Genomic DNA, 26,885 nt, shown 5'->3' on the forward strand with positions numbered 1-26,885 from the left:
GTCTGCACTTAAAATAGTAAGGCTTCCCCTTGTGGCTCAGCTGATGAAGAATCCGCCTGCAATGCGGGAGACCTGGGTTCAATCCCTGTGTTGGGAAGATCCCCTGGAGAAGGCAAAAAGGCTACCCACTCCAGTCTTCTGGCCTGGAGAATTCCATGGACTGTATAGTCCATGGGGTCGCAAAGAATCGGTCACAACTGAGCTACTTTCACTTTTCAAAATAGTAAGCCTGAACATCACTCATTCGGTGAGGTTCCATACACTACTCTTTCGGAAGTTTTGTTCCAAAAGGGCGAGGAAAGAGAACTGCAGTGAACCAACGCTCACAACTTAGTGACTGCTGGATCACTGGGCGACGGCGACATTCTTGCTATCCAATCGCCGGGGAATCTGGAGAGAACGCTCTGGATTGGTCAGAGAAAACATCCCTCCAGGTTCATTCAAGGAGGGGCTTGGCGTGGGCGCGGCCGGCAGAGCATTTTGGCCAATCAGAGAACGGCAGAGGGGCGGGCTTGGCCGCAAAAGGGTGGAATGGAGCCTATCTGAAGGCGACTATCCGCCAATCAGATCCTCCTGTCGCGAACGGAGGGGGCGTGGCCTCCGGCGGCGGGTTCCCTACGGCTTAGGCCCAACCGCGGAGGAGGTGGGGCACGGGCGGGCCTGGGCGGGGCGAGCGGTGTAGGCGGCGGGGCCGGATGCGGGCGGTGCCGCGGCCGCGGCGGCCCTGGGGATGGGCGGAGCCCCGGCCGCCAGTGCTGGTGGCCGCTGCGAGCGGCCGCCTCTGCTCCCGCGCGTTGCTGCTACCCAGGGTGGCGGTATGCTGGGGAAAGGGGTAGTCGGCGGTGGCGGCGGCACCAAGGCGCCCAAGCCCTCCTTCGTGTCTTACGTGCGCCCCGAGGTGAGGGGGCGTCGCGCGGGCGGGGCGTCGTGCTGGAGTGGCCGGGGCGGGGGGCGCCGGGAGCCCCTTCCCTGCCTCCGGAGGGCCGCGAGCGTTTCCTGTCCGTGTGCCGGAGGGGAGCTGAGCGGGATGAGGGCCCAGGGGAGCGATGGGACTCCCGGCGGGCCCGGGTGGGATTCCCCGACGCGGGCGGGCAGGTGCTCGAGTGCAGGGCCCACCTCACCGGGATACCAGGTGAAGGGGCCCTGGCCGGGAAGGTCCTGCGGCCCGGCTGGCTCCTGGCTACAGTTGAGGGGAGCTGGGGTTTGGGGCACCACGGGAGGGGAAGGGCTGGGGGTACTGACCACCCCCCGCCCCAACTCCGAGGACCTGCGTAGAACTTGCAATCCCGGCGGGTGGGTCTGCCCTGCTCTCGGAATTTCTCAGTGAGTGTGTAGAGCTTGCTTATCTCAGCTGCTTGCTCCTAAGAGTGCTATATGATGCCGCTGGCGGGATCCCGTGCCCTGCTTCCCGCTTCCCATCAGCTCTACTGGGAGAAAGTGGGGTCGGTCCCGGCCTCAATCAGTTATCTATCTCTTCCTTGTAAATTCCCCTCTGTCGCTTCTTCCCCCTTTCATTTCACTCCCTCACCATAAGCCTTTCCACCTCCTGCTTTCCTCCTGGAGTTTTACTGTCAAGTTCATTCATTCATTCAGAAGATATTTTTTGAGCTCCTACTCAGGGCCAAACACTGTTCTAAACTGCTTGGGGTATACATCAGTCAACAGAATAAATATCCCTGTTCTCTGGGAGCTTATCTGAGGGAGAGAGGAGTAAACAGTCGGTAAAATAGATATAAGTAATTATATGGTATATTAGAAGTTGCAAGTGGTATAAGAGTAGGGATTGACTGATGGCCCATGGGGCAAAGAACCTGCCTGCCAATGCAGGAGACACAGGAGACATGGGTATGATTCCTGGGTTAGGAAGATGCCCTGGAGGAAGGCATGGCAACCCACTCCAGTATTCTTGCCTGGAGAATCTTGATGGACAGAGGAGCCTGGAGGGCTACAGTACTTAGGGTCGCAAAGAATTGAACATGACTGAGTGACTAACGCTTTTTTTTTTTTTTTTCAATTATATGGTATATTAGAAGTTGAAAAGTATGGTGGGAAGAGAAAATACCCCCTTTTCCTCCTTGCACATGGGGCATTTGAGCAAAGACTTGAAGGATGTTTGGGATCTGAGGATAGAGTCTGGAATGTTGGAGGGCCATCAAGGAAACCAGCCTTGCAGAATCCAGTGAGGGAGGGGGATGCCCGAGTCCCGGGAGAGGAAGTTAGGCTGCAGCTTGTAGGCCCCGCTGAGCTCCTGATCCAAATGCCTGATTAGGTGCATTTTCATTTTTGATTTCTGAAGGGTTTTTTTTTTTCCCTGCTCCTCTCTTAGCACATTAATCAGCAACGGATGCGGAAGCATTGGCAAATTCCTGTGCTGTCTTCCCACCTCTGTAAAGCAGAGGCAGGTGGGCTGTGAGGAGAGGTCTTCATCAGGGAGTGCTTCTATAAAACCACCAGTGGCCTGAAGCCTTTGCATGTGTATCTTTAAATTCAAATGTGTGTCTTTTTTTCCAGTGCAGAGGACTCTTCTTATTTTTAGTCCTAATTTTAAAATAAAAACCACTTCCTCTGTAAATGCTTGATAAGGAGTCAGGGTCATCTTGAATATTCAGCAGGCTCCCCTTATAGTATCGAGGGTAAGTAATGTGGTCAATTTCTCTTTGTGTCTTTTTGATTGAGCCTGGGTTGAAATGAAACTGATCTTTTAACCTTTCCTCTTTAGTGAGATTCGAATGCGAGTGGAAAGTCTTCTGAAATGTGGCCAGAGTTCAAGAATGTTCCAATTTTTTATCCACCAAGCACACATGTTGTAATTAGGCATATTTTCCCTCTTTGCCCACAGCTCCTGATATATTTCCTTTGAGGGATATTAGGGAAGGGGAGTGGGTCAACCCCAAAATAAGCCTGAAGTGGTCACATTTTTCAGATCCTTATAGTTGGCAGTTCTCTTTCCTCACAGTAAAATAATGCTATGTAGACACTGTGCTTCTTTCTTGAAATCTGTCTCTAAAAATATTTTGTGACAGAGTATAAGGCTGTGACCTAAATTGTTGATGAGTTTTAGAAGATAAGGGAATGAAAGAGTGAGGAAGCAATTTGTCATTAAGTATAATCTAGCTTTTGCTAGCTATTACATTATGGGAAATACATGTGAGCAGTTTTGAGGTGTCGCTATGTGTCTCTGAGAGCCCTGGATCTGATAAACTTCTGTTGGTTCACTTAATAGAAGTTCTTCTGAAGACTGTCATTCTGCTGTTCCTATTCCTTTCCCTCATATCGAGTTCATCTTTAGTGCTTTTCATGTGTGCTCTCGCATCACTTCTTTGTACGCAGTTTGCTTTTGTTAGCTGGGAGGTCGCAATTTCTCACAGCTCTTTTTGCTGGTAGATCACTAAGCCACCAGGACAACCTTCAGGATGTAAGGTGCCTTATGGCCCCTGTGCCCAGTGATGAACTTGTTCTTGACTGATCAGATCTTGTAAGATTTAACAGGATCTGTGTTCTGTATGCCAAAGAGGCTATCAAGAGTTAGCACTTTCTATCAAAAGCAGAAGGCTTAACTGGGTAAAAGTATTTGCAGATGATGCTTTTACACATAAGGACTTTTTTTTTTTCTCTTGTGATCCGAAAGGGTTGGCATTGGATGGCCTAAAATGAGGGACAGGAGTTTACTTCCTCCGTTAACACTGGATCTCTGCCACAGTAACTTGGCTCTTCTGTCACTGATTCTCCTAAATCAGTGAACAAGCAAGTTAAAATCTTGAGCTGTAATTTAGGAACTTTGGTCGCGTTTTGTAATCTCTGCCCAAAGGGTGGCACATCAATAAATTTGGTAAATAGGAAGTCGATGGTTTTGGAAGCTGAGGTGAACAGGAGGGAGAGAGCTGGGCTGGTCTTGGTGGTACCCAAAGGCTGTACCTGAAAATGCCAGCACCTTCACCCCAGCATAGGCCCAGGCACAAGGTGCCTCTGTGCAGTGGAACCCTGGATGCTGAGCTCTGCTTCAGCAAGGTGGTAGCTTATAGTTTGGGTGCCAGCTCTTCTATTCTTATACAGAAAACACCTGTTTGAATTATGGTGATTTCAGAAACCATTAGTGTTCATTGTGGAAAAATAAGACAATGTAGATAAGCAAACATTTTTTAAATGGAAAAATTGCAAGCTTATTAGTGACTTGCAGTGTATCCTGTCAGGTGTGTGTGTAGGGCATATATATATATATATATTTTATTTTTTTTTTTTTTACCAAAATGGGATTAATATTGCTGATCACATTATTTTATAATCTGCCCATTTCACCAGAAATGTATATTGTAAATGTCTTTCCATGTCAGTTGTCAACTGTAACTTCTTTTTAAATTAGACCCCTTTTCCTCAACAGAGACGGACAGTGTGATGGGAGATGGTAGGTAGCACAAAGAGGCCAGGAAGGTAGTATGGTTTTAAAATGGTTTTCTGGTCAGTTACCTTCTCTGGTACCGAAGGACAACTGATTTCCTTAAGACTGGCAGTTCTCTGCTCAGTTACCTTGAAATTGTAAGCTCTGCTTTGGTAGTTCTTAGTTTAGAAGGCCACGGCAACCCACTCCAGTACTCTTGCCTGGAGAATCCCAGGGACGGTGGAGCCTGGTGGGCTGCCGTCTATGGGGTCGCACAGTCGGACACGACTGAAGCGACCTAGCAGCAGCAGTTAGAAATGCTTACTGTCTGTACCTGGCAGCTTGTATTAATAAATAAAGCACCACTGTGTGTGCACGCTCAGTTGCTCGGTCATGTCCAACTGTGCGACCTCGTGGACTGTAGCCCGCCAGGCTCCTCAGTCCATGAATTCTCCAGGCAAGAATATTGGAGTGGGTAGCCATCCCTTCTCCAGGGGATCTTCCGACCCAGGGATCGAACCCGGGTCTCCCACACGGCAGGCAGATTCTTCTGCTCAGCCACCAGGGAAACCCCATTAAATGGTGGTCCTAGAAGAAAGTTCTGATTTAATAAGAACGGGGTCTCTCGTGCTGAGAGAGCTGAGTAAATGCCTCGGGGTGCTGTGTGTTGCCTTCTGAAACTAAGACCAGGAAGAGTTCGGCTTTGAGAGTCCGCCCTACTTGTGCCCATGTTCGTGTGGTATGCCAAATATGGTTAAGATGTACTTTCTAGTTGAGTTTAGGTCAGTGTTTGACTTGAATGTATTGGTAATAGTTATTAGTTACGTAGTTGTGAATTTTTAGAGTTGGAAGAAAACATAGAGATGACCGAGTCTACCCGTGAACTCTTGGTCTGTTCTGCTGATGTGGAAATGAGGCCCTTAGGGTTACTTGTCCTGCCCACGGGTACAGTGCTTTTGTAGAGCAGGGTTAAGAGCTGTCTCCTGAGGCCAGTAGTGCCTGTGACTAAGCCAGACCCACAGGAGTTCAGGAAAGGTTTTATATAGATTTGAGGAGAACAGACAAGAGATGTGAAGACTGAGAAAAGTCCAAAAGATCCAGATTTAAGAGCCGATGCTTTTCATTGATTCCCCCAGGGAGAAGAATGCGTCTGATTGCCTCTTCCTCACTTAGGGCTGTTTCTTTTGGTGGGGGGAAGTGAACCTGTGATCCTGTATGCTTCCCAGAGCTAGGACTGTGGGAATATGTTAAAATTTTAAAAAAATTTCTACTGGTATTGATTAGGCACTTCTGTGTCCCAGAAACTCCTTATCTCATTTCATCCTCATCTGTTTTACGCAGTGAGTACTACCGTGACCTCTCTTTTTTGTGTCCAGACGTGCAAAGTGAGACCCAGAGAATACCTTGCTCAGGGTCACAGCTGGCAAGGGTTGGTGCCAGGATTTAAACTAGGGTGGTCGGACTCCAGGGCCATTCTCTTATCCCTCTGTTTGTGAATGCTGGGGATATTGTTAGTGAAGCATACTTGTAGGCATGCCTGGTGTTTGCACACGAGAATGCCTTTTCCTGTTCTCTGGCAGCAGTTTCTTTCTTGGCTTTTGTTAGTTTGTCCACCAGGGGATCATGAGCAGATATGGGGCTCATTGGAGATATGATTTAATTTGTTCAACAGGTACTTACTCAGCACCGAGTGGTGATTGGCACTGTTCTAGATGTTGGGGGTCCAGAACAGATGAAATGATTGAGATTATTTTTTGGTGGAACACGATGGTATTGGACTGTTAATACCAACTTTGATGACTTTGATGGGTCGATGACAAGAAGAGATTGGCTTATCCTAAAACAGACCTCCTTCCTCAGTTGTAGCAAGAAAGGAATATCTCTGAAAGCAAAATCTAGATCCGTTAGTTTAAGATCCTGTGGAGAAGAACTCCATTCCCAACTACTTTTTCTAAGGGCAGAATTTTCTCCTTGAGCTTCGAGATCATCAGTAGTGACTTTACAGGCTGTTAAAGGACATGAAGAGTTCTTCCTGAAACGACCACTTTCCTAGCTGTGGCTTTAGCCTGATGATCTGTCCAGAGCTTCCGCTTTTTCTCTACTGCATGTGCTTCCTGCGGCATCTCCCTGGGTCCCTTCCAGCACCACACAGCTTCTGCAGACAGAGCACCAGAAGATGTCAGGAGGCTGATATCAGGCAGTCCTCCCTGCAGCCAGCAACACAGTGGCCACTGTGACGGCCCCCATGCAGCCACCACTCTTCTGCACCCTGCTTCTGTCTCTGATGTTAAAATCAGCCGTGCTGTTAGAGTCTCAGGCTGTGGGACACCCATGCTTAGAAACTTAGATGTTCTGGATCCTTCTCTGCACATGCTCAGCAGAATGTTTGCTGTCCTTTGACTACTTCCACAGGAAACCGTCCTGTATCGCAGTATGCATCAGAGAGAACTCAGTTTTTAGAGGGTCAGAAAAATTTTTAATCGCTGTGAAAGTTGTATACCTTATTTTAATGATAAAGACAATATTGCCGACTTTGGAAGTTAGGAAAATGAAGCTACCCAGGAAAATGAAGCTACCCTTAATTATGCTACCCTAATAACCAAAGTGACTATTTCCATTTTTTCTTGTAGTATGTCCAGGCTTGGTCTGTGTCTTACGCTGTTGCAAACACAATATGTCTAAAAATGTATAGCCTGCCCCCTGGTAATCGTGTTTGAAGGTGGTACCACTGATTCCTGTCAGCAGAGCAGAAACTTAAGAGCTGTTTTTCCAGCAGGGAGCCAGCCTCAGTTTTTCATGTGACGTCTTTTTTTTTTTTTTAAGTATTTATTTATTTGCTTGCTTTTGGCAGCACTGGGTCTTCATTGCTGCGTGTGGACTTTTCTCTAGTTGCGGCGAGTGGGGGCTACTCTCCAGTTGTGGTCCAAGGGCTTCTCACTGCAGTGGCTGCTCTTGTGGTGGAGCACAGGCTCTGGGGCACCTGGGCTCCGGTAGTTGTGGTGTGTGGGCTCAGCATTTGTGGTGCACGGCTTAGTCTCCCTGCAGCATGTGGGGTCTGCCCAGACCAGGGATCGAACCCGTGTCCCCTGCACTGGCAGGTGGATTCTTAACTACTGGACCACCAGGGAAGTCCACACTAGTGACTTCTGATGTGCTGTTTTGGAGACCCCAAGGGGAACAGAGGGTTTGTAGTTCAATGAATCACTTAGAATCAGCCTCTTGAGGTAGATTGGGAGGTAGGATTGAATTGGAATAATTCTGCCAACCTCTAGTCTGCTGCTGCTTCGGAGGGAAGAAGAGAGGAGGTAGACGTGGAGAGGGACCCCAGGAGTGAGCAAACCTTTCCAAGAGCTGAAGGGTCACAGGGGCCTCCCCCTTCCCCTAGTCCCCTCTGCGTACCTGGGCATCACTCTCCAGGGAAAGCAGCCACTTGTCATTCCTCCGTCTTGATACCTATGCATGAGGCCAGTCCTTCCAAGCCTCAGTTGTATTTTTACTGGAAAAGTGGAAATAATGACATCTGTCTTATCTGATAGGTGTATGTGAACATTTATGAATCTGAACTGTGATTGTGCACAGCGGGTGATGCTTAGCAGAGAACGTGGCCGCTAGCTGGGTAACCTTCAGGAGATGTGGGCTTTCACTGTTACTGTTATACAGGAGCCCCCTGGAGGGTTCCAGAAAGTACTCAGTCATCAGTCTTAGAATTCAGAAATCTTTCCCTAAGCTAAGGTGTTAATGACAGTGGAGTGTTTCAGTTGTTGCAGTTGTCGCCATGGCACCCTGCCCGGAAAGTTCTCTGTGTGGTAACTCTTTCTTAGAGTGTTTTTCACTATCTCGGAAAGTTTCTTTTCCTCTTTTCTTATTTCCTTTTTACTTTTGAGAATGCTTTGATTATATTTAAAATTCCAACCTAATGAGAACACTGAGTGGTCGGCTTTTTTTCATTGTTAACATTTGGCCTTTGACATTTTGCTGGATTAATTCTGTAGACTTATTTTTTCCTCTCTCCTCATTTTTGAGTCTCTCCATCATAGGCCACATTTTATGTATTTATCACATCTGGTCAATGATTTACCGAAGATATGAGTAAGGAAAATCAAATCACCTCTGGGAGTAATAATTCTCTTTACGTGCTCCAAAGGCAGTAGCCAGATCATGTGCTGTTTTGACTTTAAATGCTTCAGTCCTTGTACACCTAGCTGGTGGGCGGCCTTTCAGAGGAGTCTAAGCCCTCACTTGTTTGCTTTGTGGGGAGAGGGTGGCTTCAGCCAGGAGAAAAGCAGGGCTTGTGCGTGAAAGCACTGGCTACAGAGGTGACATATTTTGAAGTCTGCCTTTTCCCTGGTAACAGATTGTCAGCCCCTGTCTCAGGCAGTGATCCTGAACTGCTGGATTTTTTTTTGTTTGTTTGTTCTTGTTTTTGCTGAGAGGGTTTTTTTTTTTTTAAGATTCCTGAGAATGCCTGTGATGGGAATGGTCCCAGTTTTTTGGATGAAAAATCTCACTCTTCCTTCCTCTTTCTCCATACGTAAGATTGTATCCCTGTTTTGCTTGAATCCCTTGAGATCTGCTTCCTGGTGTGACTTCCCCTCTCTGAGCCTCCCTTTGATCTTCATCTAACGTTGGGTGCCCATCTTCCTGGCAGGCTTATTTTAAGCATGAGCAGAAGCACTATGTACGCCCAAACAATAACTTGAGTTGGGAGAATTATTGAGTGTTGCTACCATTTGCTAAGCACTGTGTTAGAATTAGGAATGAGAGAAAAAAGCAGTCTGTGCACTCAGGAGGCCCACATTCTGCCGGCGAGATGGCACGTCGACAGATGGCTGCAATGCATGGAGGTAGGTGCTGCCTGTTGACAAGGGAGGAGCGCATGACACTCCCAGGCACGGAGGAGGGCCTGCTGCGGCCCCACGGCAGCATCTGGCCTCATTGGGAGGCTGCGTGGGACTTGGAAGGGGCAGTGTTGATATGGGTTCCGGTGTGGGGAGAAGGAGGCTGCAGGCAAGAGGGATAAGTTGGAAGACTCACAGGTGCGTGGGGACCAGGTGGTTGGACCGTCTGTCATCATCTCTTATGTAAGGTGCATGCAGGCATGTGAATGCGGCAGGTCTTAAAGAGTAGAATCCGGGGGTACCTCTGGGACCTGCAGTTTGTTCGTTTTCTGTGGATGCTGCTGTACGGGTCAGCCTCGCTTTTGGTGAGCCTGTAGGCAGCTTCTCATTTGCCCCAGTTCCTCTTGCTCCAAGATCATGGAAGAGCTACTGCCCCAAGGCTTTCAGCTCCTTGCCAGCTCCTCTGCTGACCTGACATCTATACATAGCAGCCCTGAGGTGCTTCCCTGGTAGCTCAGGTGGTAAAGAATCTGCCTGCAATGCAGGAAACCCCGGTTCAATTCCTGGCTAGGGAAGATCCCCTGGAGAAGGGATAGGCTACCCACTCCAGTATTCCTGGGCTTCCCTGGTTCAGACAGTAAAGAATCTGCCTGCAGTGTGTAAGACCTGGGTTCGATCTCTGGGTTGGGAAGATCCCCTGGAGGAGGGCATGACAACCCACTCCAGTATTCTTGCCTGGAGAATCCCCATGGACACAGGAGCCTGATGAGCTCAGTTCATGGGGTCACAAAGAGTCAGACACAACTGAGTGACTAAGCACAGCCCAGCACAGCCCTGGAGGGGGACAAGGAGGGGACACACAGAAGGCAGTGCCATGTGTTTCCGCAGCTGCTGCTGGTCCCATCAGTTAGCTTAAATGGTAAGACTTTGGTGGTCCCGTGACCGCCCCCTGACCTCTTTCTCCTAGCGCTGGTGTACATTCCAGCACTGCCCTCCTCACTCTCGGTGTCATGAGGGGTTAGGGGCATGGCTTTGGAATTAGAGTTTTGCTACTCACTGTATGGATTTAGGCTGGGTATGTAAGTTCTCTAAGCCTCAGTTTCTTAGTCTGTATGATGGGAATAAGGGTCCTAGTACTTAGTGTCCAGCCCATACTTAGTGTCGTTAGTCTCAAGTGAGGCCCTCCGTGGAGAATTGCTAACGCAGTACAACTTGGCTTGTAGTAAATGCTTGCTGCTGCTGCATCTGCATTGCTTCAGTCGTGTCCGACTCTGTGCAACCCCATAGACGGCAGCCCACCAGGCTCTGCCGTCCCTGGGATTCTCCAGGCCAGAACACTGGAGTGGGTTGCCATTTCCTTCTCCGAGTAAATGCTTAGGAAATGTTAACTGCCGTACTTGCTGTTAAGTCTTCACCCCAGAAGTCGCAGCTGTGTGTCTTCGTTCTCGTGTCCTTGTCTTTGGCCACTAGAGCAGGTCCCGATAACAGCTTGCGTTCCTTTTGAGCATCATTCTTTGCGCTCCCTCGCAGAGGCGTGAGTCTGAAGCTGGGGGCGCCGTCCCTCCTGTGGGATCCTGCCATACCCACAGTGTGCATCCTTCCCATCTCCCTTCCAGCACGGTTTTCTTTCTCAGTGAGCTGTTTCATGGATGCCCTCTCTGCCCTCCTATATCAGTAACTTCCTTTATCTCAGGGCTTCCAGGGATACCTGGGGTTTGGGCAACATGTTAGGTCCTGGGACTTTGCCTCCAGTTCAGCTCTGCTTCCCTCCTTCCCAGCTGCTGCCAGCACCTCTCGTTTCCTCAGTCCTGTGTGGCCCAGACCAAGCACCTCATCTGATGCCCGGGACCACCAACCACAGCTGCTTACCTTACACAGGTTTTCCCACCTGCCACCTCTCCCTTTGGAACCCCCCTCCCCCAGACAACCCTCACATCATGGCCAGGCTCCTTTTAGACACCGCCTTGACGCGTCATTTTCCTATTTAAGGGTCTTTCATGCCCCCTGCCCCTTTCACTGGTCCGAACCTTAGCACCTTTCCCAGGCTCACCCAGATTCTGCCTGCTTCTGGTTTGTTGATAGAGCAATAGCTTGGATTCAGGAACCTTGGGCTGTGGCCATTTCTTATCTGAGTGTCCTCGAGGAAGCCCCTTCACCTCTTTGGGTCTCATTTCCTGGATTAGGCAAGTGTTTTTAAACATATTTTGTTCAAGGAGCTTTTTTTTAAAAAAAAAAAAACAACAAAAAAACCCAGCATGATTCTTGAACAACTTTTTCAAAACCCAGTGTCCCCAGTCCTGCTTTAGAGATTCAGATATGACCCCCAGGGGCAGGGGGAAGGGTGTATGTGAATGTTGGGGGGGGGGGAGGAGTGGGAGGGAGACCTGCAGTAGGAACCTGTAGTTTTTTTCAGTTCACTGGCATCTCTTCCTTCAGCCCCTCTTGAGAACTGCTGTTTCAGATGAAATCACAGAGGAAGCCCAAGAATAGAGACAGACCTCTCTCTCTTCTGAGAGAGGGTGTGAGAGGTGCAGTGTGAAGGCCCCCGAGGGCGCCTGTTCCTTCAGCCCCTGTGTGTTCCCAAGTCTTTCCTCGTGACTGGCAGCCTCCCTTCTTCGTGTCTGTGGTGCAGGCTGACTGTAGCTACGGGTTTTGATGGTGCCGTCGAGCGTTTATTGTCTACTCCTTTGTGCTGTGTGTCTGTGGCTCTCATTTCCCCAACAGGACTTAAGCTCCTCCAGGGCAGGGCTGTAGTGCCCACCACTCAGCGTGGCCTTGTGGAGCTCACGGTGGCTTCAGGGAAGGGTGAATAGGGCGGTGGCTCAGGGCCATCATGGGAGAGGGCCTCAGAAGGTCGCTGGTGGGCCCTTCACTCAGGTCGTGTTCACCTCTCCTGCAGAGTGAGCTTTGGGGGCTGAGGTTGAGAACTATATGAGGAACTTCGGTGTGATCACTGATTTGACTCTGGGTCTTTGTGCCCCAAGAGTCTGCTTTGGCAGGAGGTGTTTTGCCTAAAAATATTCGTTTTCACTGTCACTGTGGTGCTGACGTTGGTAGGCTATTGACCTGCGTGGATGCCTGAAGCCCAGCTGTTGCCCACAATGTGTCTCGGGCCGCCCTTAGCTTCCTCAGGCAGCTCCTGAGCTCAGGCCCTGTCTGTTGGAATTGAGCCAGCTCTTTGGCGAGGTCAGATCTGTGGGTTTTGAGGCTTATGCTGCCCACGGTCTCACCATTTCCTCTCTAGCTTGAGTTTCCTACCAGGGAGAATGTGATAAAGGGTTTGGATTATTTAAAGGCCTGGGGAGTGCCTGGTAAGAGTGATCCTTGCTAAGAAGCATGGTAAACCTTCCATTGCTGTGCAGTGGGTGATGAGCTGTCAAAACAGGTGAGGGCTTTACCGTGGATCATCTTGGCGAGCAGTTACTTTTTTCCTTCAAAAAAAATCTGAGATAAGGGGGACTAGCAGGAGATCTAAATGGGAGAGAAAGGATTTAGAATGATACATGAATGAGATAGTCAGGCTCAGCTGTTGCAGGGGTGGGGTGGGGGGGTGGTGTAAGGGCACCGTGGGAGGTCGTTGCCTGTTTCCCCTGCCCTGGAGACTTGTCAGAGTCGAAGAGACACTTAATGGTACTATTGTGTAATAAGAGAAAAGTTTAAGATTGTCTGCTTAGGGCTGTGGGAAGAACGGGGTGACTGCTCTTGGGTAAAGGCACCTTTGGGTACCTGAACATATTGTAGAGTTGACTTTGGTGACAGTTGTACAATTCTGTGAGTGGACTGATAAATACCTCGATTTGTATACTTTAAATGGGTGAATTGTATGGTATGGGAGTTATGTCTTAATAAGCTCTTATGGAATCACAGTTTATGAATCAGAAGGACCAAACTTAGGGTCTGAAATCTTGAGTTCTGGCTTCACCACTTATTTAGCCCTCTGAGCCTGGGCACATCATCTAACCTCCTGGAGCTTCACTGGTTTTATCTGTGAAGTGAGGATGAAAATGTGAGGGATTGTTGTTAAGACAAATGACACAGGGCATGTGAAATAGGACATAGTAAAACCTCTGCTAATTACACATTTACATGTTTAAGTTAGTCTATTTTTGTGGATAATGGATGTTTAGCCTGAAATGCTCCTGAGAATTCCCTGCTCGCCCTATGAACTGAACACTGCTTGTGGCTGAGAACTGATTTGCATGATGTGTAAAGAGCAGAGTCCTTAAAAACCAGGTCTCGAACTGCCTCATGTCTGTGGTCTGGGACCTTGAGTCCAGACAGAGAGCGTCGGTTAGCCTCTTACTGGACGTCAGATGCTGACGTCGTGCTTTATTGTAACAGTAATTGTTGCCTGTCTCCACCTGCCAAGGCAGTGTACTGTTAGTAGAGTCGAGCTGTGGTCAGCGGCAAAGCTGGTACCTGGTCAGGCTGACTCGGCAGGGTGCAGAGTCATCTGTCCAGGAGTCGGGGGCCAGCAGCCTTGGAAATCGGCTCCAGGAAACAAATCCTAATTTGATTTCTCCAGCTTCCTAGACCTCAACAGTAGGTAGACTCACTCAGTCTCTAAACTCCATCCTTAGTGATCAGGCTTCCGATTCAGAGTGTTTTTGAATATGCCCCTGCCCTACCGATGAAACTAGAGCATGTTTAAGGAAGCCAGCTAAGGGAGAGGTGTGAGGAAAGGTCAGTAATACTTGCCACTGATCACAAACTTAGGTGGTAGTTTTTATTTATTTATTCTTTGTGTGTGTGTGTGTGTTTAAGGTGTGCACTTTATTGAACTGGTCTCAAGTCAGTGTACAGGAAAGCCCTGACTGCCTCCGCACCTCGACCCGCTCCCAAGGGGACCAAAAGCCTTCATACATCTCAAGTTGAGGGACAAAAAAAGGGGTATATGATGGCTGTCCATTCAAAATAAAACAAACAAAAAGAACAAGTACTAAGGCGAAGATTAAAAACAAAATTTTTTTTGGAGTACATAATTTACACAAAAGCGATCACCTCCCCTGTGTGGACTCGGGTGAGGACTGGCCCCTTCTCCTTAGAGAGAAGCGGGGTGGCTTCTGGGAAGGCAAAGGACTTCCTTATTTATTTATTCTTAAGCTTTAAAATAAAAAAAATTTTTCGTTCGAAGCATAGTCAGTGCACAGTGTTACGGAAGCTGGACCTCCCAGGTGGTCCAGTGGTGAAGAATCCTCCTGCCGGTGGAGAAGACATGGGTTCGATCCCTGAGTCGGGAAGATCCTGGAGAAGGAAATGGCAACCCCCCCCCAGTATGCTTGCCTAGAAAATTCCATGGACAGGGGAATCTGGCAGGCTACAGTTCATGGACTTGAAAGAGTGGGACATGACTGAGTGACTAAGCACACACACACATTATGTAAGTTATAGGTGTCCAACAGTGATGCGCAGTATTAGGTAGTCAGTTTGGGTAGAATTGTCTCAAGAACTGTGTTTAGGATTAAAGAATATTACCAGGATCAAGAATTGTTTTTCTCTTTCTATTTTGTTATGCATGCTTTCAGTAGACTTTTATTGGCATTTTGCTATCTAGGAGCATATAAGTTGTTGAGGCTAAAAATACGAAAAGTACAGCTCCAGCCCCCACTTAGCATCACTCTTTGCAGAGACAGACAAGGAAAGAAACTATTGCAGTATAAGAAAGGTTTGCAGAGGACTTGAACTATATGGCAGTGGGTTGGATGGCGAATTGGCTGGGTGGGACTGGCGAGGGGGGATGAGGGGCCCTGTGGGTGTGGGGGCGGGGTAGAGGCAGTGCGAGGGTGATCAGAAGTGGGCAAGATACACCCGATGGTGGCTGGGGTAAGTGCTGCAGCCAGGGCCGATGACGGGCGCGGATGGCTTCTGGAGCTGTTAAGAAAGCAGAGCAGACAGAATTCGAGAGGCAAGGGAGAGCTGAGAATGACTGCTGGGTGGATGCAGGGCTGGAGTCCAGAGGACGGCAGGTGCAGGGAGGGATGGGGGAAGGGGTGAGCTGATTTGGAAATGGGAATTTGGAGGGTCTGAGGGCCATTCCAGCACGAGTGGCTGGGAGGCTGTCTGGGGGTCCAGATCTGGATCCCCAAAGAGGAGTCTGGAGTGCAGGTTCGTTTGAGGGGAGGAGGGCCATCAGCATGTGTTGCTGGAGAGTTTCCCTAAGGAGCAGAGGTCCTATGAGGAGATGCCCGGGAGGGAGATGAGGAAGAGCAGCCAGACAGCGGGTCGGTTGTTTGGCCCGGAACTCATTTATGCTGATTCTCAGGTCTCAGCCTAATTGACACTTCCTGAGGGTAGCGGTCTTTTCTGGTCTCACCTCCGCATGTGGTTAGGTGTCCGTGCCGAGTCCCCACCATGGCCTGCCCGCCCCCGCCCCCGCCCCCGGCGTAGCCCTGCACACGTCACTGTTGCCCCCACTGTGGTCGCACCCCCTGTGCTCTGGGGAGGGTGGGGCTGTGTGTTGAGTTCACCCCTGCATTTGCTGTGCTGGTACAGCAGGTGCCTAAGAAAGGATAGTGCAGTCGGTGAAAGAGCGTCTGAAAGGCAGGGCAGGAGACAGCGTTGCTGGGGAGGATATGGTTGGCGGGCAGGCCCAGGATTGTTGCAGCAAAGGGCACAGCGCTGGGCAGGCAGGCCCAGGCTCAGGTCTCGCTTCACTTACCCTTGGTCAGCCTCGATTTCCTCCTCTCTAAAATGGGAGCAGTAATGTCAGTCAAGAGTGGAGAGGATTAAGTGAGATGATGTGTAAAAAGAGAACCTTCTGTTGGTGTCTGTTATTAATATGTTACTGGCTTTCCAGGTGGCACAAGTGGTAAAGAACCCACCTGCCATGTAGGAGATGTAAGACACACAGATTCCATCCCTGGATTGAGAAGATTCCCCTGGAGGAGGGCATGGCAACCCACTCCAGTATTCTTGCCTGGAGAATCCCCATGGACAGAGGAGCCTGGGAGGCGACAGTCCTTGGGGTCACAAAGAGTCAGACATGACGGAAGTGACTTAGCATAATGAATGAATATTTATAGCACTGATTCCCCAGTTTTCCAGTTTTTTTTTTTTTAATGTGTGTCTGTCTAAATGTCTTGAATGCTGAAGTCAGTTCTCCATCTTTTATCCCGGGTGTTTGGTGGTTAGCCTACCTGGAAGCTGGTGGTTGGAATCAGTCAGTATCCATTGGAGGCAGGTCCACCTTGCGGCTCTGAGGAACCAGACACACAGCTTGAGTGTTGACTCCTGGTTTCGCTCCGCAGGCTCACTGCAGCCCTGTGATCTGTGCCACTCCTTCTCAGAGACGAAAGTCTGAGCCATCAGGTGGACGCCTTTCAAATGCTCGACCAGTTGCACAACGAGGCGGATGTACTTAGTGCCACTGAACAGTGCAGTTGAATATAGTTAAAATATTATGTTTTATATTATGTGACTGTTGCCACAATTAAAAAAAAGGAAAAGGAATCCATTCTGGGCCAGCTGTGGGAGGTGGGTCCCAGTGGGCATGTCTCCTTTGGGCTGCAAGCTTGGAGAGTGGGTGGCAGTTCTCACATCTTGTCTGGCACAGGTGGCAGAATGGGAGTGCCTCTGGCCCAGCGCGGGTGGAGTTCCCAGGCCGTGTCGGGGCAGCAAGTCCTGGGAACTGCTGATTGTCCAAGCGCAGCAGGAACGGAGGTAGCTCCTTTTGATCTGTGGGGTAAAATGTACGGAAACTGGAAGACCTGCTGTTTATGCCCTTATCCCCTTTTAAAACAAACAAACAAAGGTAGCCATAGCATTGGGGTAAATATTGAAATAAGTAATTAACAAAAAACCCCCAACCTTGATTCCACCCCTCTGGCATAACTGCCCTCCCTCCATTTATTTCAAGCTGCTGTGCTGACTGAATGCAGGTCTCTAGGACTCCCGGGTTTGAGGACTTGGACGCTCAAGTGACCAGCGCCAGCGGCAGTCTCCGCTACTCTCTTGTGGTAATAGCAAGCTCTGTCAGAACAGAGAGGTGCTGCACAAACCACAGGGGCCTTGCTTAACACCCCATTTGTTGAAAATTTGCATCACTTTCCAATTGAGTTCCTTTTCGGGCCGTGGCAGAGAAAAAAGTCTGTCAGCATAAGTAGTAGAACCAGTTCTGCTTGATTGTTAAAAGAACTGTACTTTCCTAACCTTCTTTTCTTATGCATTGAACATGATACACAATTGGGGTCAGTAAGGGATTTTATCCCACGTGTCCAGCTCCGGAAATAAGACTGTGGCCATTTGCTGATAAGGCAGCTGGGCAGGGAGTGTCACAGTTGAAGGGCAGAAGGAGCAGAGGGTTAAGGGGGAGCCCAGGGCCCTTTGCTGAAACCAGGTGACAGTTAAGAAGCTTCCACTGCTCCAAAGAAGAGGGAAAGGGTAGAAGCAGCCGTCCCTGGACGCTGGTTGAATTGCCTGTGAGATCCTGGGAGGACACCAAGTCCATCCATGGTGGCTGCTGCCCTGCCTCTCTCACTGGACAGGCTCCACGACTTTCAGTCTTTCTGGATGAATGTCATATGCGTGACAGTCTACAATGGAATGTTCTTTCCAGTAACATGAGAGCGTTTGGTGATGCCGCCCATGTTAATGCCCAAGCCTAGATATTGTCTCTTAATCTTCCAAATGTTTCTCTGGCCCCCGCTGGAGTGGTTTAAAAACCTCTCATTACTTAAAGTCATTATTAACTAAATTACTCAGTGAAATCTTTTGAGCACTTACTGTTTGCAAGGCCTGTGCTGGGGCTTCCCAGGCAGCATTAGTGGTAACAAACCTGCCTGCCAATACAGGAGACATAAGAGCCATGGGTTTGATCCCTGGGTAAGGAAGATCTGCTGGAAGAGGGCATGGCAACCCACTCCAGTATTCTTGCCTGGAGAATGCCATGGACAGAGGACCCTGGTGGGCTACAGTCCATGGGGTCACAAGGAGTCAGACACGACTGAAGCGACTTAGCACGCACATGCACATGGACACACACTGGACTCTGGGGCAGTATGGTGAACAGAAAAACAGAGAGCCTGCCTTCAAAGAGTTTACAAACTGATGGGGAGATAGACTTAAATAATTACATAAACAAATGTGATACTGCAATTGTGACAAGTGCTAAGAGGGAAAGATACAGAGGGCTTAAAGAACCTGATGGCAGAGAAGGCTTCCCAGAGGAAATGACCCTTGTCCTGAGGTCTGATGGGTACACAGAAACTCACAGGGCAGAGAGGAGAAGCATTCCATGCAGGGGCTTGGACTCAAGGCAGGAAGGAGCTTGGCAGGTACGAGAGGCTGACGGAAGGCCGGTGTGGCCGACATGCAGACTGAGGAGGAGGGTGAGGGGGACCAGGCTGGACAGGGAGGCAGGGACCAGGCTGTGCAGGACCTGGCGGGCTTTGTCAGGTCGTTGTCCTTCTCCCACTGGTCACCCAGAGCGGGCTGTGTCCTGAGGGGCCACTGCCCCTCCAGGGCGGGCAGTGGGTGCCAGAGGGGCAGATGCAGGCTGAGCAGTTGGAAAGCTGCTGCACTGCTCCACGTGGGCAACGAAGAAAGCCTGGACTAGGCTGGTCCTGGTGGAGGTGAGAGAGGAGCATGGGCTCTGGGTGTCTGTAATAGGCAGTACCCAAGGATTTGGTCAAAGACTGGATACTGAGGGTGAAGGGGAAGGAGGTGTAAAGGGGACTCCTAGATGACATGCTTCTGAAGGGAAGCACAGGGTAGCCCAAACCATACTGTGTTATTTGCCTTGGGGCCTTTCCTGGAGTGTGGGACCACACAAGGTTCTCGCAGAACTCTCGAGGGTTGGTTGGAGTGACAGAGACCTCGACCTTGGAGGATGGAGTGGAGTAAGTCGTAGAGCTGAGCTCTCGGGTGGTGTTGAGGAAGCCCCTGAGTTCTTCCCCACACAGCGGCCATTACTCCTAGGGTAGATGTATTTTTTTTTTTTTCCTTTCAGCCTCTTTCCCTCTCCACAACAATTTGAGGCTTTTCCTGGGGCTTCCCAGGTGGCTCAGACGGTAAAGAATCTGCCTGCCATGTGGGAGACCCAACTTCGATCCCTGAGTCAGAAGATCCCATGGAGAAGGGGATGGCTACCCACTCCAATATCCTTGCCTGGAAAATCCCACGGACAGAGGCTACAGTCCATGGGGTCGCGAAGAATCAGACACGACTGAACAACAAACACTGTGGGTTCTTTCAGTGATGCTTGTCTAGCAGATGCATTCAGTGATCTTCCTGTGCTGTTTTCCTTCATTTCACAGAAGAAGTAATGTGGCCTCGTGTAAGAACGCAGGTTGAGCCAGCTGTCAGGCTTGACTTCCACCTGCACCACATGCTAGCTGAGCGTCTTCACCTGCAGAGTGGAGGGAAGAGTGGGTATAAGAGCCCTCCCTCAAGGCTTGCTGTGAGGATTAAATGAGTTAATAAGTATAAAGCCCTTTAAACAGTGCCTGGTACCTAAGGCTCTAGAAATGTTTGTTACTGTTATTCACCTCTCAGCCTCCGTAAGGGCTGGCCCTCGAGGGTAGCCGCTTTGACGTTCATAGAGTGGACACTTGTGATTTCTGCAGTTCACCAGCAACCCCTGAGTCACGATGGAGTAATTTGTGATGTCAGTAAGGAAGAGATTGTATTTTCTCATCCAGTTGTAAAGGTCAAGTTGGATAGCCTTTAATCACTTGCCCAGTAAATTTGCCCATGAAGACAGCAGCTTATTACGCATTGAGAACTCAGCTTGGTCAGGAGGAGGATGTACACGTGGGAATTTCATTGTGTCCCATAACCCTTGGCGCATCCAGACGTGGGCTGTGCCTTATTGTTAACCGCTTCCCCTCTTCTCCATTTAGCTATGCTAATTCCCCCAGGATCAGCAACAGCAGATGTTACAACTCTTGTTTCTCAAAAAAAGAGAAAACACTTTGAAATATTAAAATATTATCTCTGTATTTGTTAGTTCTTTCTGTGTTTTTCTTATGGGGTCCAAAAAAGAAAATACTATAAAAATATGTAAGCAAAAGAGCTGTTAAGATGTGAGAACTCTACATTCTGTGTTCCCTGCCTTCTCCCCAACCTGTACAGGTGGCTTCCCAGAGAAAAGGGAGAATTTCACTTTTTTTCTAAGGGGAGGGTTTCCTTTTCATTCCTGTTTACACACCCTGATTTATTGGAGTCCCCTAGATAATTTCTCTTTTCAGGACTGGTGTATATTTTGATTTCAGGGGTGAAGGGGTGGTTGGTGGTGATGGTGCTTATTTATACTGTTTTTGAAGTGATAGACAGATTAGATATTAGTGATGTAGATATTAGATAGTAGTGATATTAGCCTGCAGTATGGCTCTTTAAATTCCAGTACAAAAGTGCTTATATAAATTTTTATTCTCAATTTGTCACCAACTTTCAGTAGCTTGTGTGTGTGTGTGTGTATGTGTGTGTGATCTTAGTTCCCTTATCAGGGATCAAACCCAGGCCCACGACAGTGAAAGTATCAAGTCTTAACCACTGTATCACCAGGGAATTCTCAGTTTAACCTGCTTTGAATAAACTCAGCAGTTGAGAAAACTTTCCTTTGGTCACGGTGCCTGAGCAGTCTCTTCCTGGGATGTGGTGTTCTCTTAAGGAAGCTGTTAGTTTACTCTTTTGGTCTTGTAAGTGGGTTCAGAATACTTTCTATTGCAGAAGAAAAGACACCAAATAACCAGACCTAACTCATTGTAGAAAACAAGTCCTATTAATAGAAAAAGGCCGTTTCTTTTTCCATGACTTCAGATAGTCCTGTGTAGTCAAAGTCTAATGGAATTAGGACCAGTCTGGGTGTTGCTAATTGCAGGAGTTTTCTGATCCCCAGAAAAAAGAATTGAGAAGTCTCCTGTGTGGAGTCAGTTTCGTTTAACGTGGGAAACAGGACTGACAAGAGGAGCAGAGGTTATTCTGCTCATGCAGAATCTTAAATAATTGCAGCTCTTAAGTAGTATGTTGAAACCTTTATTTAATCATCAGAGGAAAGGGAGAGAAAAAGACAGGAATCAAGGAGGACAGACTCTGCTCAGTCCCATAGTTGTAACAAATCTCGTTTGCTGAATACGTATGCCAGGTGTTTACACCTGCTTCTGCTCATAACCTCATAGTAGGCAGTGTTGTTTCCATTCACACAGGAGGAAGCCAAGCTCAGTCAGGTTAAATGGCAAGCCCAAATTCATGTCTGCAGGTACCAGAGCTGGGTTTGGACTGTTGCCTCAAGTCTGTATTACTTGTTTTTAATACATGCACAGAGAGAAGTTTGGAGAAACAGGGGAAAGACAAAACTTAAATTCTTAGTACTATGCTGTTTTAAAAATACAACTCTGCTTTAAAAAAAAAAAAAAGGTAAATTTTGTTCTGAGATACACATGGATTGCCACCTAATATGTAGCCACAAATGCATCTTCTCCCTCCGATTTTCTATTTTAGCAGAGAAAACAGAGTATTAAGTGTCCATTTTAGAGCAGTGGAGCAACTTGGAGGAAATAAAAATGTTTGTATTATGTCTTTTTAGCACTTGGTGCCAGATGTAATCGAAAGAAATTGTGTTTTGGAACCTTTAGGGATGTTATGTTGCCTCTTGGAATTTGCCCTTCTGCCTGGATGAAATTAAACTGAGAATAACAATTTTGGTTTTTGACTCAGAGCCCTTGTAAGCAGTGAAGGGTTGACATGAACATTTACAAGCATCTGGCCTAGGAGAGCTTCACGGTAGAGACCCCCGCCCCATTCTTTTCAAGGTCAGTGGTCAACCTGCAGAGCCTTCCCTTTTTCCACCTTTGCCAGGATTCTAGGTCCACCACACTTTTGAGATGTGTGCATCCTGAATATGAACTTGGTAAGACACTAGAGAAAACTGAGAGCCAGTGGAGTGAAACAGCCAGGCTGCTCCACAGTCTCTTAGCAGATTCTCAGGCGCGCAGCTGGCACTTGCTTTCATGTGCTTCTGTCCTGTACGAGGCAAAGCCTTGTACAGTGGAGTTCAGTTCTCGTAAGGGAATTTTTCTAATTTGTTCTAATGAGTTTTGTAGCAGGAGACTGGTTTTCTGTTACACGCAATGGATGTGTTGTGGTGGGAAACTAGAGACCGTGTTTGTTGGAACACAGCAGCAAGGAATGTGGGCTCTGGAGTTAGTCAGGGCTTGGGCCGAACCCTTGGTTAGTGACTTATTTTCCTATTAAAGGGAAGTTCCTGAACCTCTTTAAGCCTCAGTTTCTTCATCTGTAAAATGGAAGCAGTACTGATTCTGGTGTTATGCGGCTTAATGAGACACTTAGGACGAGTACTTATCTGGCACCTCATAGAACTTAATAAATGTGACTTATTATAGTTAAACGTGTGCAGTTGAAGTGGAAGCTGAGACTGACAGCTTGTGGAGGGCCTTGATTGCCGTGTACAAACTTGGACACACCTGTCTTTACCACTCAGAAGTCTTTTTTCACTTTGGGATTTTCAGCAGTGTTTCAAATAGCTGAGGTTGCTGTATGACCTGGGTTTTGGACAAGTAAAGCTGTTTACTTGTTTAGTCTTCTCTAATGGCTCAGATGGCAAAGAGTCTGCCTGCAATGCAGGAGACCCAAGTTCGATCCCTGGGTTGGGAAGATTCCCTGGAGAAGGGAATGACAACCCACTCCAGTATTTTTGCCAGGAAAATCCCATGGACAGAGGAGCCTGGTGGGTCCCAGTCCATGGAGTCACAAAGAGTTAGATACAACTGAACGGCTAACAGCACACTCACACAAAGTTATTTAGTGGCATTTGAGGCAAGCGCTCACATGCGCTGGGTGGTTAGACTCCTTTTTGTTGAACACTAGCTTGTCGGCAGCAGTGTGCATCTTACCTCATTATTCTGACCTCTCCTCTCCCTGTCTGCAGCTGAAGGAAGTCTGATGAATAGTGGCAGCTTTAGTAGGAAGTCAAGCACTGTTAGAAATCTTGGTGGTTTTTCTGCCACCGCCTCTCACGCTCAAATTTCCCACACACTTCATGAGATATGTGGCTCCTCCACGACCTAGCTGCTTGGTGGGTTTTCCTTTTTCTCAGATCAGCTTTTGGTCAGCAACTTGTTGCCAGCATCAGAATGTATTTAACATTATTCCAGAGACGAGGAGGAGTCCCTACTCTTTACAAAATATATTTATTTTTATTTATTTATTTGGCTGCACTGGGTCTTAGCCACTGGATCACCAGGGAAGTACCAAGGACTACTCTTAAAGTGAAAAATGTGTAATAAGCTTCTGGGGCATTTGAAAAAGACAAGGGTGAGTCTCCAGTTTCCCTTTTTCCACGAGGGGAAAAGGCCTCCAGTCCTTTCCTTTTTTCTCCAAGGAGATGCTTCTGGTAGGTTTCTCTTCTCCCCCTCTGAGATCGGGGTGCCCTGTCGTGCCTGTGTTTTAGAATGGAGAGCTGGTCTGCAGGGGTCTTCCTTTGCCGTTCTAGTGAGGGCGAGCCACCATGGACCCTGCCTCCTTTGAGAGCACAAATACTGAATGAGGCTCACTGTGCCGTCATGATGTGATCATCAGGCAGGCAGTGCAGCTCCTGATTCCATTCTCTTCGGCGGGCACTCCGAGGCCAGGACACTTGCCCAGATGGTCCCGCTTGCTCTGGAGGCCAGAACCCACCCAGGTTTCTGACATAGTCCTGTGCTGTTACCTGAAAGACACTTGTTGCAGATAGTAAACACCATGTGTTTAGTGCACTCTGCTTAAACTCCTTGCTCCTCACAGCCCACGGGATAAAGCCCAGACTCCTTAAAACGGCCTTCCTTGTCACCATGTCTGCACCGTGTCTTTCCTTTCCTCCTCCCTCTGCTGGTCCATCTGTTGAACTCCTGCACACTCCTTGTGAGCCACTTCCAGGGAGACTGCTTGAACAGTTTGCCCTTTCCCCGCCCTCTGTTGGTCCCTCTACTGAGTCAGGTCCCCACTTTTGTGTTTAAGAAGGTTTCAGAGCCTTCGTTAAAGCATCATCCTGTCGCATATGGCGCAACAGTGTGTTAGTATTGTCTCGTCTCCCCACTGGGTTGTGAGCTCCTGTTTACCTAGCACTTGGTAGAGATTCATTCAGTTACCTTTGTTTCTTAGAAATCTCCTTCTTCTCCTTTTTCATGTACAAACCTCAATTATCTTTAGAAGCCTAGCATCCTCTGCTTTTATATACATCTGTACATATATATAGGCTTCTCAGGTGGCTCAGTGGTAAAGAACCCCCCTTCCAATGCAGGAGACGCAGGTTCAATCCTTGAATCAAGAAGACCCCTGAAGAAGGAGATGGCAACCCACTCTAGCATTCTGTCCAGCAAGAGCCTGGACAATCGCATGGACAGAGGAGCCTGGTGGGTTATAGTCTATGGTATCAAAAAGAGATGGACACAACTTAGCGACTGAACAATACATATACATGTATATTTGTGTGTGTGTGTGCACAAATACATACACTGTATGACTTAGTTTGGAAAAGACAAGGCTGAGAACATGATGGGATTTTTTTTTGGCACGCCATGCAGCACGCAGGATCTTAGTTTCCCGACTGGGGACCAAACCTGCACCCCCTGTAGTGGAAGCGGGAGTCTTAACCACTTGAAGTCCCTGGGGTGTTTTGTTTTTAAGGCAGTTTCTGCTTTACCTGGTATGTGGGAAAGGGCAGAGCAGGGAGTAGTATGTGCCCCTACACCCTGAGAGGTCATTCAGGGATTGTGGGGGTTGCAGCCAAGGCACGCCATCCAGGGGGGGGCTCTTTCCGCTTGAATAATGGTGAAACCCTGTGAGGTTTTACAGCCTGGAGGCCTCATACGTCCTCACCTAAAATCCACACGGTTGAACTGGCAGGTGCTAGGTCTGGTGTGTGATTTCCGCCAGTCTTAACTCATGTGAGACGGTGTCTCTGATGTCAGTTCCTAATCCTGTAGCCCTGGACATACTGCACATTGACATGTTGCATGACATGAGTCCATCATCTCTGGTTTCTCTGTTGTTGGTGCAGTTGACCGAAGTCAATACCATTGGTGACGGTCAGCAGAATCGCTGTAGCTAGCTTTGGCTCACAAGGGAGTCTGTTATAAAGATACAGGTGTGATGCTTGGAACTGTGGGCCAGAGGCGTGGTTGGGCATCACCAGAGCCTGGAAATCTATGGAGACCAGGCCTGGACTGCTATTTGTTTGGAGGATGGTCTTTTGTCTCCACCTGTCTTCTTCATGTGTCTCATTCTCTACAGAACAGCTTTCTCTGCTGTTGTGTGAAAGTGAAGTCGCTCAGTTGTGTCTGACTCTTTGCGACTCCATGGACTGTAGCCCACCAAGCTCCTCCGTCCATGGGATTCTCCAGGCAAGAATACTGGAGTGGGGTGCCATTTCCTTCTCCAGGGAATCTTCCCGACCCAGGGATCGAACCCAGGTCTCCCACATTGCAGGTAGACGCTTTAACCTCTGAGCCACCAGGGAAGCTAGCCAAATCTACAAAGTCTGTGGGCTTCCCAGGTGGTGCTAGTGGTAAAGAACCCGCCTGCCAATGCAGGAGACACAAGAGATTCAGGTTCGATCCCTGGGTTGGGAAGATCCCCTGGAGGAGGGCACGACAGTCCCTGCCATTATACTCACCTGGTGAATCTGATGGACAGAGAAGCCTGGTGGGCTACTGTCCATAGCGTCGCCAAGAGTCGGACACCACTGAAGTGACTTAGCACACATGCTACAAAGTCTGTAGTTGAAGTAGCCAGCTTGATTAGCTTCTCTTAGCCCTTCAGCCGAATTAATGGGGGAGATAAAATGATTAGCTATTTGCAAGTATGTCTTATCTGTTAGCTCATGCAGGTGGTGGGAAGGAGGTGGTTCTCTCCAGGAAGGAGGTTAGGGAAGCAGGGAACAGTCGTCCAGGACAAGGGAGTTTTGGGGGGTGGGACCGTCCTGAAAGATGTCTCCTGATTGTCTTGTTCATGGGATGTAAACAAAGGATTTCACTAACCATTTCAAGAATTGATGTACGTCGGTAATTTGGGGATAGTATAAAATCCTTAAGTCGGAAGATGATACTTCTGTGGACAGCGTAACAATAAGGTAGTCTTCTCTGTCCTGGCTTCAGTTTTTCAACTGAATTCCAAGTACTAAAGATGATTGCTAGTTTTCTAACAGCTGATTGAATTTAATGCATAGCTTTGCTTTCCTCAGACAAAGATGATAAACCTGTCAAGAGTAATTGTGCTTTAATTTAGTTCTTTGTCCATGACAGATGATGAAAACTCTCAATGAGAATTTCTAAATTACCAAATCCACTCCTAGCATTTACATATGCAAAAAACAGTCTCTCTTGTGTAACCTGGAGCAGTGTGTCAGAGTCATCTGGGGAGTGTTTACAGACAAGAGACTCAGCAGTGGCTCCCACACTCTGATTCCTCAGGCTTGTGGTGGGGCCTGAGCGTCTGCGGAGGTGGAGAACAACGCCCCCAGATGACCTGATGCTCCACAGCTTTGAGAGGCACTGTGTCAGGGAGGCTTCATTTATTGGCATCTCCCAGGATGGAAATCATCAGTTCAGTTCAGTTCAGTCGTTCAGTCGTGTCTGACTCTTTGTGACCCCATGAAGCGCAGCACACCAGGCCTCCCTGTCCATCACCAACTCTCGGAGTTCACTCAGACTCACATCCATCGAGTCAGTGATGCCATC

At 48.4% G+C, this 26,885-nt stretch overlaps 1 protein-coding gene and 1 long non-coding RNA gene across 2 annotated transcripts in view; one reads left to right on the plus strand and one right to left on the minus strand.

Moving 5' to 3' along the window:
- Positions 1-727: 727 nt before the first annotated feature.
- Positions 728-26,885, plus strand: part of MTMR12 (myotubularin related protein 12) — a 68,608-nt gene continuing 42,450 nt past the window's right edge. Inside the window, exon 1 of the mRNA XM_019982915.2 lies at positions 728-898. Within this exon, the coding sequence (XP_019838474.2) occupies positions 731-898 (168 nt within the window). The 5' untranslated portion in view covers positions 728-730. The remainder of the gene's footprint in view (positions 899-26,885) is intronic.
- On the minus strand, positions 13,968-17,149 carry LOC139178019 (uncharacterized). Its single transcript, XR_011562452.1, has 2 exons — positions 16,350-17,149; positions 13,968-15,084 (listed from the first exon to the last, which is right to left on the minus strand). It is a non-coding gene; the product is annotated as an uncharacterized lncRNA (long non-coding RNA).

This window comes from Bos indicus, chromosome 20, assembly GCF_029378745.1.
Source record: "Bos indicus isolate NIAB-ARS_2022 breed Sahiwal x Tharparkar chromosome 20, NIAB-ARS_B.indTharparkar_mat_pri_1.0, whole genome shotgun sequence".
NCBI classification, from domain to species: domain Eukaryota; kingdom Metazoa; phylum Chordata; class Mammalia; order Artiodactyla; family Bovidae; genus Bos; species Bos indicus.